Source organism: Bacidia gigantensis (assembly GCF_019456465.1).
Source record: "Bacidia gigantensis strain McMullin 20006 chromosome Unknown contig_156, whole genome shotgun sequence".
Classification (NCBI taxonomy): domain Eukaryota; kingdom Fungi; phylum Ascomycota; class Lecanoromycetes; order Lecanorales; family Ramalinaceae; genus Bacidia; species Bacidia gigantensis.
In genome coordinates, this window is record NW_025408594.1 from 781,683 (window position 1) to 796,795 (window position 15,113).

The 15,113-nt window shown below is 47.9% G+C and overlaps 5 protein-coding genes across 5 annotated transcripts; 2 read left to right on the forward strand and 3 right to left on the reverse strand.

Annotated features, from left to right (window-relative positions):
- Positions 1-332: 332 nt before the first annotated feature.
- Positions 333-3,155, forward strand: KY384_002498 (uncharacterized protein; the record flags this gene model as incomplete). The annotated part of the gene is made up of 1 exon (XM_044811021.1): positions 333-3,155. One exon carries the CDS (start codon positions 333-335, stop codon positions 3,153-3,155), a length of 2,823 nt encoding a protein of 940 aa, XP_044671904.1.
- A 1,382-nt stretch (positions 3,156-4,537) lies between these two features.
- KY384_002499 (uncharacterized protein) lies at positions 4,538-5,471 on the reverse strand (the record flags this gene model as incomplete). Its single annotated transcript, XM_044811022.1, has 5 exons — positions 4,538-4,564; positions 4,621-4,826; positions 4,878-5,161; positions 5,220-5,318; positions 5,368-5,471. The coding sequence occupies 5 exons, from the start codon at positions 5,469-5,471 to the stop codon at positions 4,538-4,540; spliced, it is 720 nt and encodes a 239-aa protein (XP_044671905.1).
- Positions 5,472-5,916: 445 nt separating this feature from the next.
- On the forward strand, positions 5,917-9,310 carry KY384_002500 (uncharacterized protein; the record flags this gene model as incomplete). The annotated part of the gene is made up of 5 exons (XM_044811023.1): positions 5,917-6,942; positions 6,991-7,356; positions 7,403-8,937; positions 8,990-9,046; positions 9,106-9,310. 5 exons carry the CDS (start codon positions 5,917-5,919, stop codon positions 9,308-9,310), a joined length of 3,189 nt encoding a protein of 1,062 aa, XP_044671906.1.
- A 714-nt stretch (positions 9,311-10,024) lies between these two features.
- KY384_002501 (uncharacterized protein) lies at positions 10,025-13,040 on the reverse strand (the record flags this gene model as incomplete). Its single annotated transcript, XM_044811024.1, has 3 exons — positions 10,025-10,735; positions 10,884-12,745; positions 12,791-13,040. The coding sequence occupies 3 exons, from the start codon at positions 13,038-13,040 to the stop codon at positions 10,025-10,027; spliced, it is 2,823 nt and encodes a 940-aa protein (XP_044671907.1).
- A 292-nt stretch (positions 13,041-13,332) lies between these two features.
- Positions 13,333-14,617, reverse strand: KY384_002502 (uncharacterized protein; the record flags this gene model as incomplete). Its single annotated transcript, XM_044811025.1, has 2 exons — positions 13,333-14,430; positions 14,495-14,617. 2 exons carry the CDS (start codon positions 14,615-14,617, stop codon positions 13,333-13,335), a joined length of 1,221 nt encoding a protein of 406 aa, XP_044671908.1.
- Positions 14,618-15,113: the final 496 nt, after the last annotated feature.

Genomic DNA, 15,113 nt, shown 5'->3' on the forward strand with positions numbered 1-15,113 from the left:
AGGACAAATTACAAGACCATTTACGGAGCAGGCATGATATGACAACCTCTGAGGACAAAAAAAGTTACGGGATCCGTTGCCCATCTAAAAGCTGCTGTACACTTCTCTTCACTGCATTGTCTTGTGTCGAGAGTCATTCAAAGCGAGAACATCCTGAGGTTCCTCTAGATTCGCTAAATTGCTCGTCAACTGGTGTGTAAGTCCTTATGCGTCATTAGCTACACAACTGAGAATCATCAGAAGCGACATGCGAATGCAGTAGCAAGGTTCAGTCAAGAGCCGCACAACTCAGTCAACAAATTGTTTCTAGGAAACACAGGGCAACATCGCCGATGGAGTCGGTTGCGAAACGGGAAAAGAATGAATTGCCATTGATCAGGCAGCACCCCTTTGAATGTCAGGCAGCTGGCATCTATTCAAGCACAACGTCAATTACAGATGATGGGAGTGGTGGGACGGCTTGTGAAGGCTTTTTGCCATTCCCTGACATTGATCTGCAGGGGTTTGGCAACGGTTTCTGTGACTTTGAAATGCTGTTACCAAATATGCAACATGACTCGAATCAAAACCTATCGGACCACTCATACTCCGAATCAGGCCCAATGTATCCGGGGTTCAATGACCCTTTCTCATTGAGGAACCTAGATTTCACGGCTCCGTTATTGCTGGACGGTCTTCATAGAGAGAGCTTAAGCAACAGCAGCTCAGATGAACTCTATGATCTTCTAGAGAACAAAGGTATATGTTCCCCAAAATTTTTCCTTCCTAATGCCACAATTTGTGAAGCTTACTGTAATTCAGATTTTTATGACTGGTGGTCTCAACTAGAATCTGAAAATGAGAATTATGTTGGTGCATGTATTCCTTCCATTCTTTATAGTCACAAGCAGCAGGCTTTCATCGTGGAAGGTTACTCAAGGCAGGCAGTTAAGGATACCAAGGAAAAACTAAGGAAATTTATTCTTGATTTGACAAGGCGTCAAGACGAGACACGGCTATTGACATCAGACACTAATCAGGCAGGCCTAGCATGTCCAAACTTTCAAACAGATGCCGCTCGTCAGATAGCTGCTGTGGACGAGCCTGATTCGGGGCAAGCTAAGATCTGGCCAGTCAAGCCCAAGGATCACCGACGTGTAGTCATCGCTTGGCTCAATATTATTCTCCCTAGCCTTCCAAAGGTCCTAAACGACAAACTCGAGGGTGATTACTCGGCGAGTCTGGTCCTTCGAGGGGCGACTCCTCGGAAATCCCGAACATGTATAATGATCGAGAGTCCTTGTGTTCCCGGACCCGAAGCTCAAAGAGTCATTCAAGACCAACTGAGTGAGCTCTACGCTCCTGAATCCGATCGAGATCGGATTAATGTCTGCTTTTTGAAAGGACGTGTGAGTTGCTTGAATGGTTCGGAGTGCGACGAAGCGAATATTTCTGAAGATACAGCCGAAGATTGCCATTGGAAACAACAACTTCAATTCAATCTCTCGTGGCCGTGTCCAGAGCTGACTATGGGTGCTTCACTTGGAATGTTGTGTTCAGAGAACATCAATGCCACACTAGGTGGTTTTATCATGGTCGACGATGTGAAGTGCATACAAACATCTGAGCATTTTATAGCGCGATCCCAGGAGTCATCGAAAGACAAGAGCTTGACGGATTCAACGAAGTTCCAAAAACTCACATCACCCTCGAGATACGACCTCAGCTGGTTGAAAGCCAGTTTGGACCAGACCAAGCTTGACAATCAATCCCAAAATGATCACCGCCTTGCAAGAACCTATGGTGAAAGCTTCGTCCCATTAGATAGGCTCTATAATCCAGCTATACGTGAAAACCGGCAACAGAAGGCAAGAATTGAAGCATTGATCAGAGAGGTAGACAAACCACTGAGTGACTTCGTCATTGGACAGACCACCTATCGAAGTACAGGACCAAGAGTTACAACTCTGCCAGTATCACTAGCAGATTACGTGGAAGACGCGCGGTTGACATTCAATTATCATATGGATTGGGCTGTGTGTGACCTGGAATCACAAATGTCGAGAACGGGCCAGAATCATCACAGATATCAATCGAACGAAGACGCAGCTATGGACAATTGCATAGAGAAGACAGATCATGTAAAGCGGAACGGTGGCATCTGCTATCAGACTTGTGCTGCTGAAGTAGGAATCACGGTTCATTTTCTTGGCCAGGGAAGCAAGCATAGAAAAGGCAAAACAGGTTTGCCAATCTATGTGCGCAGGAACTCCACTTCGACACTGGACTTTACCATAATTGGTGAAGATGGCAAAATGATACCATCGCAACAAGTGGCGGGAGATTCGGGTGCGTGGGTTTTGAGACAGGGTGATAACGCAGTCATGGGCCAGATACATTCTCACTCTCAAGGTCAAATACTCTTCACCCCAATCGAGACCATATTTGAAGACATCAAAGATAATACCACTCCTTTCGTCTCGCTACCGGCTTATCCCCGAGATGTGCAGCCTTTGGCGGAGCCAACAAGCGTCATATCGTTATGTGCTGTACGCGACAAACCTACTGGGGAGCCCCTATCTTTTCTCGGGTCACAGATTGCGCAAAAGGCTATGTATCCTGCGAAAACGAAAAGGAGAATACCACCTCCTAAGGATGTTATTCTCAATGCTACCAATAAGGTTGCCGCTGATATGCCCGAAATCTCGGTCATTCCCCCCGGAAATGACGGTCTCCCATTCTTGAGAAGAACCTCTCTACCGACCGTTTCAGACGAAGTGACACGTATTGCAATCTCCGCCTTGAAATATGAGGATCAGGCTACATCTCCAAACGCTGACTCGCTAGCTAACAAGCCCCCTTTCAAGAACGTATTTCGTTTCCAAATAAGAGCAGGGCAAAAGATGCCGACATGGCCCGCTGATCGAACAGATCTTCGAAAAGAATTGCAGCCACGGTCCAAAGTTACGTCTAGACTAAGGCGACTTGCTTTGAATACCAAATTCAGTATGAAGACCTCGTCAGCACCCAGTACACCAAGTGAAGCTGACAAATGTGGTCTAGGCAACACCAAATTACTAGAGAAGGGCTCCAGAGCTTTTCCAAACATGGCTAAATCACTGCTAGCCTTGGAGAGTACACTCAATCGTGGTATTTATATGGGATCTGCTCGCTAGACTGCTGCACAATGTCACAGGGACGGTAAGACGGATGTTGTGTTTTGGTAGGAGCAATGCAGAATGATGAATATGCAATAATGTACTCGTACTGGTATTGATTCGCACCGCAGCAGAACTTAAATCCTTTGACGGCCACTTTCCAGATATGTTAACGTCAACAACACAGTCAGGGGTAACTTTCGGTATTATATTCAGACAGTGTTTCTTCATAGGGGGCTAAGCTTTCATTTCTTTTACGCTGCTCTTTTTCATACCAGTCTTAGGCCTCATTCCCCCCATTATATGTGAGACATCGTTGTGCACGTAGGTCAATCGGCATTGAAGCCTAACAATGCCAAAAGAAGCTTATGTGCAATTCACCCCGATCGTAGTCTAGATCTTCCAATTGGCTCGTTAGATAACAATATGTGAATATTGGTCATGACCTGCACATATATTACATATGGGACACATTTCGAAAGGTTCCCACCGAAGATGGTAGTGTGATGAAGTGTACGGAAGCTTCCAACTCCTATGTCTAAAGAGATACCAAGTAAGACCTATCCTTGTCCGAAGGTTGGCGAGAACGAGGTCAGGCGAACGGGCGTACACAAGACTTGCATGACCGAGGGCACCAAGATGATGGGGCCCAAGACAATGAGGGCGACCGAGGGCTCTCCACACAGCTTGCGAGGCTTTCAGCCTGGAGATGCACTACCGACTCAGAGCTTTTGATTCTTGACTTGTCAGATTACTCTTAAATCACTAATCTTGATATCAAGGTAACATAGCAAATTCATCGTACCTCACCACTCAGTGAACTTTTCCTAGGTTCTCAGGCAGTCCCTGCCATCCTTTAGCTAAGCAGAGTGTCAATAGAAAGAATGATCTGTTAAGTCTGGTCTATCTATCCGAAGCATTCCTACAATTAAATCTTGATTCGGGTTCAATGATTTCTGCACCTTCAGCTAAACTATGACATCTTCCGACACGGCCCAGCTAGCTGTTAACATCCTCTTCGGTATGCTTGCAACAATCCTTGGCATCCTTTCAGTCAAACAGGGCAAAACCCTTTGGGACAATCATGGATTTTCTCCCAAGGATCCAAGTGGAGGCTCTAGTAAGTATGGCAGCCGAAAGACTGAACTGGAAGGATGACTGTTGACGATATATAGAGGATGTTGAGCTTGCGGTGCCGGTATTCGATGGGTCAGAGGCTAGCTAAAGCAAGGAAACGTAGAGTTTGATAGCGAAAAAGGCGGAAATGGTCTAGGAGCTCAAGATGCCTTACAGACTGGTGAATAGATTTGGACATTATAACTTGGAATTTTCAACTCTGATTGTTTTAGTACTGGACGAGGTAGTTGGAATTTGCATGTTCACCACCTATGTCGTTGTATTCACTTTGCGAAAAAAGCGCATATCGCCTGGTAGACGTGTCAAAATCTCAATGACATAAAGTAAGCCAAACGAGCATTCTTACCTTGCTCGCTCCCTCTATGCAGTAGTGTGTCACAACGACCTTACTAGAGAATCTTGCGATGGCCGCAAGCTGACGAATGTCGGACGTCCGTGGTAGATAGATAACAATGTTGTCAGTCACACTTTGGAAGCAAGCCATAAGCTGAGAAAGATGATAAGGCTGCATAGCAGAGAGGTCAAAGACCGACTCAAATCGATAACCCGGCCCTGCAGACGTCAGGCAACGAAGACTCAAGCGAAAGCTGCTCACCAACTTACCTCCCCACGGAGGGCTTGCAAAAATAACGCAGTCGTCCATTTGTTCGGGAAAGGCATCCTTTAAAATCTCGAAACAGTCCCCCTGGTACCACGAGATTCGTTCACTGACGCCGTAAATCTGAGCATTATGTTTGGCGCACTCTAGGGTAGTGGGATCTGCCTCGATAGCATGAATTCTGAGCCATCGATGAGTGCGTGCGAAAGCAATGGTGTTGCCACCGACGCCCGCGAAGCAATCAATGAGGACATTCCTCTCGGGGGAGAATGTTCCAGAAGATGCTGAGCTACCTTACTTTTGGTGATTAGGGCAGAGATAACGAGGTTTGCTAGGAAAAACCAAACTTGGCAATTGGCTCAGGTGTCACGCCAAACCATCCATCATCCGTCATCCAAATGCCATCATCGTATTTCGAAAACAGACTGTACCGTTGTTCGTAGTATCTGAGAAAATTAGATAGCACACGAGCGCCTCCATGAGGGAGTGACGAACTTTTGGACATCCCACGGGACTTCGCTAATATCGCCATAATGCCTAGATACCACCGTAACAGCATCGGCATCTAGCCTGTGTTGGTCCTTGTTCCTAAGGGCCATGGCCCCTCCTCTGTGGAAGGTTGAAAATGTACCTTATGATCGAAATAAAGCTTGTCTGAGATTGGCAGCGACGAGTCTTGGCGCCTCAGTTCTAACAAACTGGTAATGATCTACCATACAGGTCTCTACATCGGGAAATGTTCGAATTGGATGCTTTGGAGATAGTCGGCGGGAAGAGGTACTGACCGTAAATCACTCACTTGTCACGTCGATAGATATATTCTTCGAATTCAATAGAGTTGACCAAAGGGAGGGCAGCACCTCTTTGCGCCAAGCATTCCAAAGGCTTTCGAACCTTCAACACCCACCGTTCTCATCACACTTCTTCCGAACGGCCTTTCCTATTAGAAGTGACAGAAAAGCCTTTGCAAGTCACTTCCGCAGCATCAGCTCGACTTCATAGCTCGAGCCATGACGATTATTTCCTTTGTCTTCTCGTGAAGCCATGCCACCTGCGGCGACACCCCAATCTGTGCAAGGAGTACAGGATGACGAAGATGAGGAACTTATTCAACAAGCCCTGGATCCGCAGACATCGCTTGATTTCAATCGTGACCTAGAACCAGGCGAGAAAGCCGAGGATGCTATGGATTTTGAGGATCTAAGCGATAATGATCTAGCTGACGACGATGAACCGGGGTATTCGGGGGGAAAGGCAAATGCCCCGGATGATTTTGCGGGTGGAGCAAATTTTGAAACTCGTGGACCTGGATATGTTGATGAAGCACACGCGGAGAAAACCTTTGACGATTTATTTGGCGAAGAGACGTTCGCTTCGATCAAAGCCCCAGAGGACGACCATACTAATACAGCAACAGAGAATCAGGCGTCGTGGCCTGTCTTGAACTCCTCACTCCAGCAAGACTTTCCTCGCGCTGGAGATACCGATCGCCACCAACTGCAGCAGGAACTCTTCGCCCTCTCGCGGTCCGCCTATGCTGCTCATGATGGGTTGCCAGAACCGCCAACCAATCGCAACGAGCTACTCACAGCTTTGTGGCCAAACTTTGAGCACGGTTCCATACCGAAATTCATGAACTTGTTGCCACCCAAAAAAGCCAGGCATTTAGGCAAGCACATCACCAAGCCCCCTCGGCCTCTCAATCCCACCAAGGTGAATCTTGAAGTTGCTCAGGACCAAGAAAAAGCGTTCAGGGTACTTTCAGAGCCTCAGGAAGCAAAATACAGCAATAGAATCAGACTTGGGTTAGTTGCGACACAGTTAGAAGCTTCCGACACTGATAGCAACGAGAGCGATCTCGAGGACGACGATGACTTGGATAGCCACATTATACATGGAACATCATGGCATGATCTACAAATTCTCTGCGAAGACTGGAATGACTCAGCGTCCTCTGGGTTCACAGATTCTGAAACCATCGAAGCCCCAGATAGCAATCGGACCGATTACATCAATTCTGAGAACTTTGACAGCGCAGGCGCATATTGCATCTTGGAGGATGTTACAGGAGTATGCCACATTAGCTCAGTGGACCGAGCATCACTAATTTGGTAATAGCAACCACACAGGCAAAAGGATGTTGATGATGTGCTACGACGGCAAGTTCGTAAGATGCCGAGTGTCTTTGAACCCGAGCTATCGACCACGCACGTTGCGAAAAAAGCAAAATTAGACCTCAATGACCCACACCTGCTCTTCGAAACGGTCCCCACCTCAAGAGCTTCTTTTCAGGCAGGCAAATATCCCGGTCAGAACAATGGTAATCATCTGGTATACCCAAAAAGCTTGTCTTCTCGATATAATATTTCCAACGACGACGCTTACGATCTACTCAAAGAGAATCACCAGCATAAGATACGAGGAATGTTGAACACTTCTCATGTTGAGCATAGCATGGCTGCCATTCGTCTCCAGTGGCCTTTCGTGAGTAGATGCTATCTCTTGCGATTGTCTCCACTAACACTGCAAGTATAAAACGCGACTGGATAAACAAGAACTTCGCGCTTTTCATCGTCCAAGGCTACGGATGAATCGTCAAGAGCAAATCTCTTTCGAAAAACCCAATTTCGTGAAAAGAAAACATACGAAGGGCAAAGACGCACGAACACTGTTCTTCAACACAAGAGACTTATCACTCAGCGACAATTCCACGGCCTTGTTATTAGAGTATTCGGAAGAGTTCCCGACTATGCTTTCAAATCTGGGCATGGGTAACAAAGTGATCAACTATTACAGGAAAAGAAGCACCGAGGATAGCTTCCGTCCCCGAATGGACATTGGTGAGTTGCATGTCCTGCTCCCACAAGACAAAAGCCCCTTCTCTCTCTTTGGCCACGTCGACCCCGGAAAAGTGACTCCCGCCATCCATAACGCGATGTATAGGGCGCCTATCTACAAGCACGAACCTACGGGGTCAGATTTCTTGGTTGTCAGAGATAGTACGGGTGTCGAGGGTTCATCATGGTTTCTTCGAAACGTTGAGCATCTGCATGTGGTCGGCCAAGAATTTCCTTTGGTTGACGTGCCAGGGCCGCATTCTCGGAAAGTGACCACGGCTGCGAAAAATCGCCTCAGGATGATCTCGTACCGCATTGCTCGAAAGAATAGGAATCAGCGGATGAACGTTTCATCGGTCACGACGCACTTTATGGCTACGACGGACATGCAGATTCGACAGAAGATGAAGGACTTCATGACGTTCGACAGAGACCACAAAGAATGGAGAATGCAGCCCGGTGAGTCGATACCCGATGAAGATATTGTGAGGGCAATGGTAAAGCCAGAGGAAGTCTGCTTGCTTGAATCTATGCAAGTAGGACAGCAACATCTTCAAGACTCTGGATTTAGCAAAGATGACGACGACGAATCTGCAGAGGAAAACACAAATGTGGGCGAGAACATAGAGCAGCTATTGGCACCATGGTTTACGTCTCGGAATTTCTTAAACGCCTCCCAAGGAAAGGCTATGCTCAAAGTGCATGGTGACGGGGACCCTTCGGGCCGTGGAGAGGCTTTCAGCTTTATAAAGACCTCAATGAAAGGAGGCTTTCGGGCTGTTGGAGAAAGCGTGGCAGAACGATTACGGAAGCAAAAGATGAAAGACTCGGACAAACATGGCTATAATGTGCAGGATCAGCAGGATCAATACGAAGAATCCATTCGCCGAGTTTGGGATGCTCAGCAGCGGTCTTTGTCATCGACTTTGGCGCAACCTGACTCGGACAAAGAGGACGAAGGGCTCGGGGAGACGTCGGAAGATCTTCATATAGAAAGTCCCCGCTCGGGAGGACGGAACTCCGGAGCCAAACCAGGCTGGGAAGATGACAGTGCTAGTCAGTCCACCAAATGGAGCGCAACCAGCCAGGCTGGTCGGATCATGGAGATCTCGCGCGTTGTGCATGATCGGTACGGAAACGAGGAGGAGGTCAAGGACATCATCCGGAACCCACGTGTAATTCGTCAGTACCTGCGCCGTAGGCGGGCTTTAGACTCGGCAAACGAAGAGTGGGACGCACCGTCAAAGCCTCTAGTATGCCTCGCTAACAGGGTTTAACAGTGTACTTGACATCAAGCTAGGAGAGGATGCTGCAGAAAACAAGCGCAAGGAGCAAAGGTAATTGAAGTCAACATGCTTTGGCCGTTCGACTGAACCGGATTCTGACATCAGCCTAGGCTCAAGAAAGAGTTAGCACGTTTGGAACGTAATAAAGATCGAAGGATTGCTCGAGATAAGCAGAAGGGAATTTACGGGGACGGAAATCCCGATGGTGATGGCTCACCAACGTCTCCTGGCGACCCTCCAGCCAAAACCGGAGTGACAAAGCGTAAATGCGCCAACTGCGGTTTGGTTGGTCACATCAAAACAAACAAAAAGTAAGTTAAAAGTCATCCGGCGTGAAATCAATCGAAAAGCAAGCTAAAGAATTTCTTCGATAATTAGGCTCTGCCCTATGCTTAATGGCACTATGAAACCTGAGGAGGGTTTCAGTTCGTCAGCATTCACCGCTGGCTCTCCTTCGATGTGACGGAAAGTTGCAGGGACGTCCTTGCTGTACGGTCGTGGTGATACTTGGCTTCCATCTTGCCAAGGTTGAACAAATTGGACCGATGGCTGGTTCCAAGTCAAAGATCAACAAATCCACCGTCGAATGTTCTGCTCAAGGTGGATTTTGGGGCCTCCAATCTAGGCACAAGCCTCATCATACCCCCTTTACATGCAAGTTCTCAGCAAGTGCCATAATTGAAGATCTTTATGTAGCTCTAGTACCTCGGTTCCGGTCACCATGTTGGTAGAAGACGAGCCACTGCATGCCAACTCCTTTTGAATTCTTTTGCACCGGGCCTATGATAAGCTGTAGCAGGCCGAACAAGGTGATTGACCAATACCAGTGCAAGATCTGGCTAAGCACTACTAAAAAATACAGTGCAAAGGATAATTTGATGACTACCTGTCTCTACTCGAATATATCTCCCTACCGAGCAACATTCGAGGGAAAGCGGCTCGTTGTCCTTCATTTCGGGTCCTCCTCTCCTAAGGTTGCACAAGGGCTGCATGGATACCACGCTACAAGTCACGTCTCATATTCTCGAGTCAGTTGCTGCTGACTCTGCGCCCAAGTGAGGTCTGCTTGGGCCTCCGATATGTATAACCGATGAAGACACCCTTCTTCCGAACCTCTAGAGCCCTTCTCCCAACTTCGTGATCCCGAAGGACCTTATCCCGCGCCCTCTTCTTAACCTTGTGCTGGGTCTGCCTTCTTCCGTCAATGATCGGCGCCTCCGCATGTTCGATGATGCTTCGCTTTGAAAAGCATTCATGCTGCCCGTCGACGCCGCCAATTGAGGGATTAGACCTTTGTTCGATGCCATCGATGGACAATATTGACTGGTTAGCGTCTAGGCTGTCGGACTGAGTGCTAATGTCACCATTATCACTTATTGGGTCTTCCTCGTCGAAATATTTGGTATCGTCTTGGCCAGCAGTGTCAGGGACGAAAGGTGGTCTCGTGAGATGAAGTCTATCCCAGACAATGCGCTCGAAGAAAGGATGAGTTTTGATGTCAGAGGCGTCATCGGAGTAGACAAATCGACCCTTGTAGTTAGGAGCATTCGGATCGGCACACTTATTGATCAGCTTGCAAGGATCCTGTTTCGAGTGCTGATAGTCATTTAGTAGGTATTTTCGCGAACAAAGTCGATGGTGCTTCTCGTGGAGTACGCTTCTCATGAACTCAATTGCAGCGCAGGAAACTTTGTATTCACGTTCGCTAGGGAAGGACAGGAAGCTATGATGATGCTGAGGCTGTCAGCAACGTCCACAACAATGAGACCAGCCATACAAGGATTCGTGATTTCGTGTCCTCCCGCGTCTCGCACACAAAAGGGGTGTAACCGTAAAGACACTACTACCAATGAGCGAATGGTTTGTTTCCAACAGATGTTTCACACACCTCATACAAAATGATACCTAGACTCCACCAATCACATCTGCCATCGTACAATTCGCCTCGAATTACTTCTGGTGCCATGTATTGGCTAGTACCAACTATGCTGGCCGCCATTTTTCGTTTGCATTCTCGATTGCGCCACTGGAGGATGGATTCGTCCGAGGAAGGACCATCTACATTGGCTGGTATGCTTCTGGGCTGGCTTGTCAGTGTTTTTGCTGCGTTCATCTGGGAAGTCCTTTTTGCATCTTCCTTTTGGTCCTCATAGTCGCCCTTGACTCGAATCCCTAATTTTTCCATTAGCGCTGCGCGATGATCTTTGTAAAACCGTTGGTCATGCGACCAATGACCATCAAACGCAAGTCCAAAGTCCGAGATTTTAATGTGACCAGAGGCCGATATTAGAAAATTGTCTGGTTTGATATCGCGGTGGATCCATCCATGACGGTGCGTTTCTTCAACGCAAAGGATCATTTCAGCCAAATACCATCGGGCGTGCCTTTCTTTGAGCACATTTCTTCGGAACAGCAGCCCAAGAAAGTCACCACCAATCATATACTCCATCACTAGGTAAAGATTGGTGTTGTCTTGAAAGCTAGCGACCAATGGCACGACCCATTTGGATTTTTCCGATGCCACCAAGAAATCGCGCTCAGCTCGCAGGTGCCCTTCTTGACAATTTCGTAGCATGTGAGACTTCCGAATGACTTTCATTGCGAAGACTGCAATACCAGCATTATCGGAGCTTAGGCTGGATAAAGGTCTTTTGTGGTTCGTCTCGCAAGCAGCACCCACGGTCGATGGGATAGACGAAGGACTTCTTCCATGGTCCACTGTTGTTCGCATCGGCGCAATAGTAGCTATTGAGCTATTACGAGACACTGAATCCTGGTGTTTTTCGCGAACTAGCCTTACGACACCAAAGCTTCCCTTACCAAGTACCCTTACTACCTCAAAGCCTGCAATCACTGTAGCAGAACTACTAGTAGATGTCCGCAGTTTGGTCTTCTGGACTCTAGAGTGACGGAGGTACGTGCTCTCCTCGTTTGCCCATACCTTTCGCTCTCGCTCTTGAGACTCCTCTGGTAAGGCCTCGTTCCTGAGGCGATGCTCGAGCACTTTGCGTCTTACCGATCGTGGGGTTGAAATGCCCGCTAGTAACGGGTCGTAATGGGTCTCAAAATAGATTTTGGCGTTGGCAGACATCTCGACAGTCACAATCGTAGGCTCTTTGAGCGGATGTTCCTTAATAGGTGGCAACAGGTCCTCCCCCAACGTAGATGTGGGAATCGGAGATGAGAACATTCCAAATTGATCGCCCTGAAAAATAGACGCTACCGATGCAGAGTCCGGTTCTAGAGAGGTCTTGCTGGTTGAATACTGGAAGCCTGATACACTGGCGGTGACGTTAGGACTGGAAGCATCCGGTGTTTTAGCTTGATTGGTTCTCTTGGTACGCTTGGTAGGCAAAGAAAGACGGCTCGGCCTTCCACGGAGGTGTGGTCGATGAACAATCGTGGGGTTCCCAAAAGTAGAATTTATTTTGTGGGAGAGATGGTGCGCGAGACCTGACGTCAATGGATTTTGGCTAAAGCTAGAGTGCCCCATATACCTGATGTTTACCCCGTGAGCAAGAGGTGCGATCGGTCCTCGGGGCTGATAATCGAGCATCTCATGCCCATGACTGCCATAACGGGCGAAAATGAGTCCATCACACTCAGCCGCGGAGTCTAGAGGTAGACGATCTTTGGATAGTACGTGGGCATGAGCGATATTAAGCTGAGAACTTGCGGCACTCTTCGTAGTTGCGAGGGCATTTTCTCGTTCGCCGACCCTCTTCAAAGGCTCGTTGGTTATTGTAATGTCTTACAATAATGAGCATCATCCTGATGTCATGCGTCAAAACTTACCAGTATCCCTCTGCATATTGATTACATCGAGGTGCTTCAACCCATTTCTTAGCCGTCGGGCAATGTTGGATGCATGTGGGACAAGACTGGCCGCTACAGCAGTGTGGTGTGGGCAATCGTTGTCGATGTAGCCTATGATTGGGGAGGTCTCTCTCAGGCTGCAGTCTCTTGCAGAAATTTCATCATGATTTCTCAAGCCGAACAGGCTTCTTGAACTTAGGCGCCATTTCCTCTTGGATCCGCCAGGCATTGTGCTCAATGATTCTATGTAAGTTTCTGCATAAAAATACTCTGAAAAACTACCTTGTGTCGGCTGTCGCGCAACTTGTAGAGCATACGTAAAGAGAAGAAAGTTACAATGTTATGGCTGACGACTGGCTTCCGAGCCCGCAAAAGTAAAAGTCGTTGCTTTGGAAATGAAATCGGCGAACACCAGATGAGGAAAGCACGATTCAATATGTAAAGACATCTCCGAGGGAAAGCTTGATCTAGTCAGATCTACCTCGAACCTGAGCGCATATTGAACCGTCACACAGCTTCGATCATTTCTGTGAATATTGGGGAGGTCTTTCATGTGACTGACCAGGGGTGCTGTCATTCTCTTTCGACCCCAAGGCCCGATGGTGTGGATTAGATAGCAAGGGCGGCTTATCGATATTCCCTGGCGCACCAGAATTTTGATCAAGCGTATTGTGGTCCTTCGATGTGTGGATATCACTGCCTTGCGAGTCGTGCTCATATTGTGCTATATTCGCTCGTAAAAATGTTACATGATCATTCGAAATCTTCAGAGATTGGTCTACCTCGGTAGTGAGTTTCGTAATCTCGTCCTCGAGCGTCTCGTTTCTAGGCCGCAGAAGCTGATTTACTGTGCTTGTATTCTTCAGCGTAGAAGGCTTCGCCGGTGACATAATATCTTCAAGTTCTTCCATCCAATTCAAGCTTTCGGCAAGTCTTCGAACCCCGGCATCACAGTCTCCAAGCAATAGAACATCATCAGTCCGCGCGCCGAGACCCCCAACTCGCTCTAGATTGATCAAGAGTCGAGGCACACCGTCCTGACAGAGCCCCGGAAGACTTGCAAATGGTTGCACTGTCAAGCTAGTACCCATTATGATACATAAATCTGCTTCGCAGACCAATGCTCGGTTTGCATGAAACTCTTTCGGCAAGGCTTCGCCGAAGAAGACAATGTCTGGCTTGACGAGTCCATTACATCTGGCATTGTGACAATGAGGGACAGCTCGTGAGGCGATAGCCTCCTTCATCTTATTTAGCGGAAAAGGATCCTTGCATTCAATGCAGCGCTGAGACGCAAAACTTCCATGAGCCTCAACAATTTTATCGGCAGGCACACCAGCTTCCCGGTCTAGACAATCGATGTTTTGCGTGAACAGCTTCATCAGCAGGCCTTTATCCGCAAGAAGCCGGATGAAAGAATGAGCAAGCGTGGGTTGGTATTTTCCTGGATAGAGCTCATGGGCAAGAGTGTAAAATGGAAGTGGGTTTGACCTAAAGAATGATATGTCGAAAACAGCTTCGGCATACGGTAAATTGAGGCGCGCAAGGTTTGCATACAGACCTGTGTCGGGTGATCGAAAATCAGGGATTCCAGCAGATGTACTGATGCCAGCACCCACCTGATGTTTTCGTCATTAGGCCTCTCTTTCATGATCATTAGAGGTACTTCTTCGCCAGACTAACCATGACCACTATCTTCGTAGCATAACCATCTTTGATGTGTTTAGCTATCGATTCCACGGACCTATCCGTCAGTGTCTGGGACGGTACTTTCCCGCTCACTAGCGCAGACTGCTCTTGGCCCATTTTTTTACAGCTCTGTTTGCCAGCCGTTCGGCCAGATCGGGCCCGGCTTTTAGTACGGCGTCGGCCTATGATTGCAGATGTTGATGTTCCGCTTACAATTGCACAAAGTATGAGCTTCGTAATGATCCTAGTGTCTGAAAACGCACTTGGCCTTTCAAAAATGGTCTGTGAAGTGAGAGTGCCGTCGTGTGAACATGAGGAGATCGTGCCTCTCGCGTCCACTAGGTGGCACATCCCGCTCCCGCGCCTTATTCCACTAGTGGGCAGGGCCGAGGCGTACCGAACCTAGCTTGTTTTCCGACAGGTAAGGTACCCAGGTGTTGTAAGCTACTATCGTCATCCGACCGAATGCCTCACGCATTGGGTGACACGAAATCGAATGGTAGATTCACATGGCCAAGTAAGGTATCATGACGTTGCGGGGTTAGCTACCCCAAACCAGTGAATGCTGCCAATTGTGGTTAGAGGATCGAAATGTTGAAATGCCTTAGTCAAA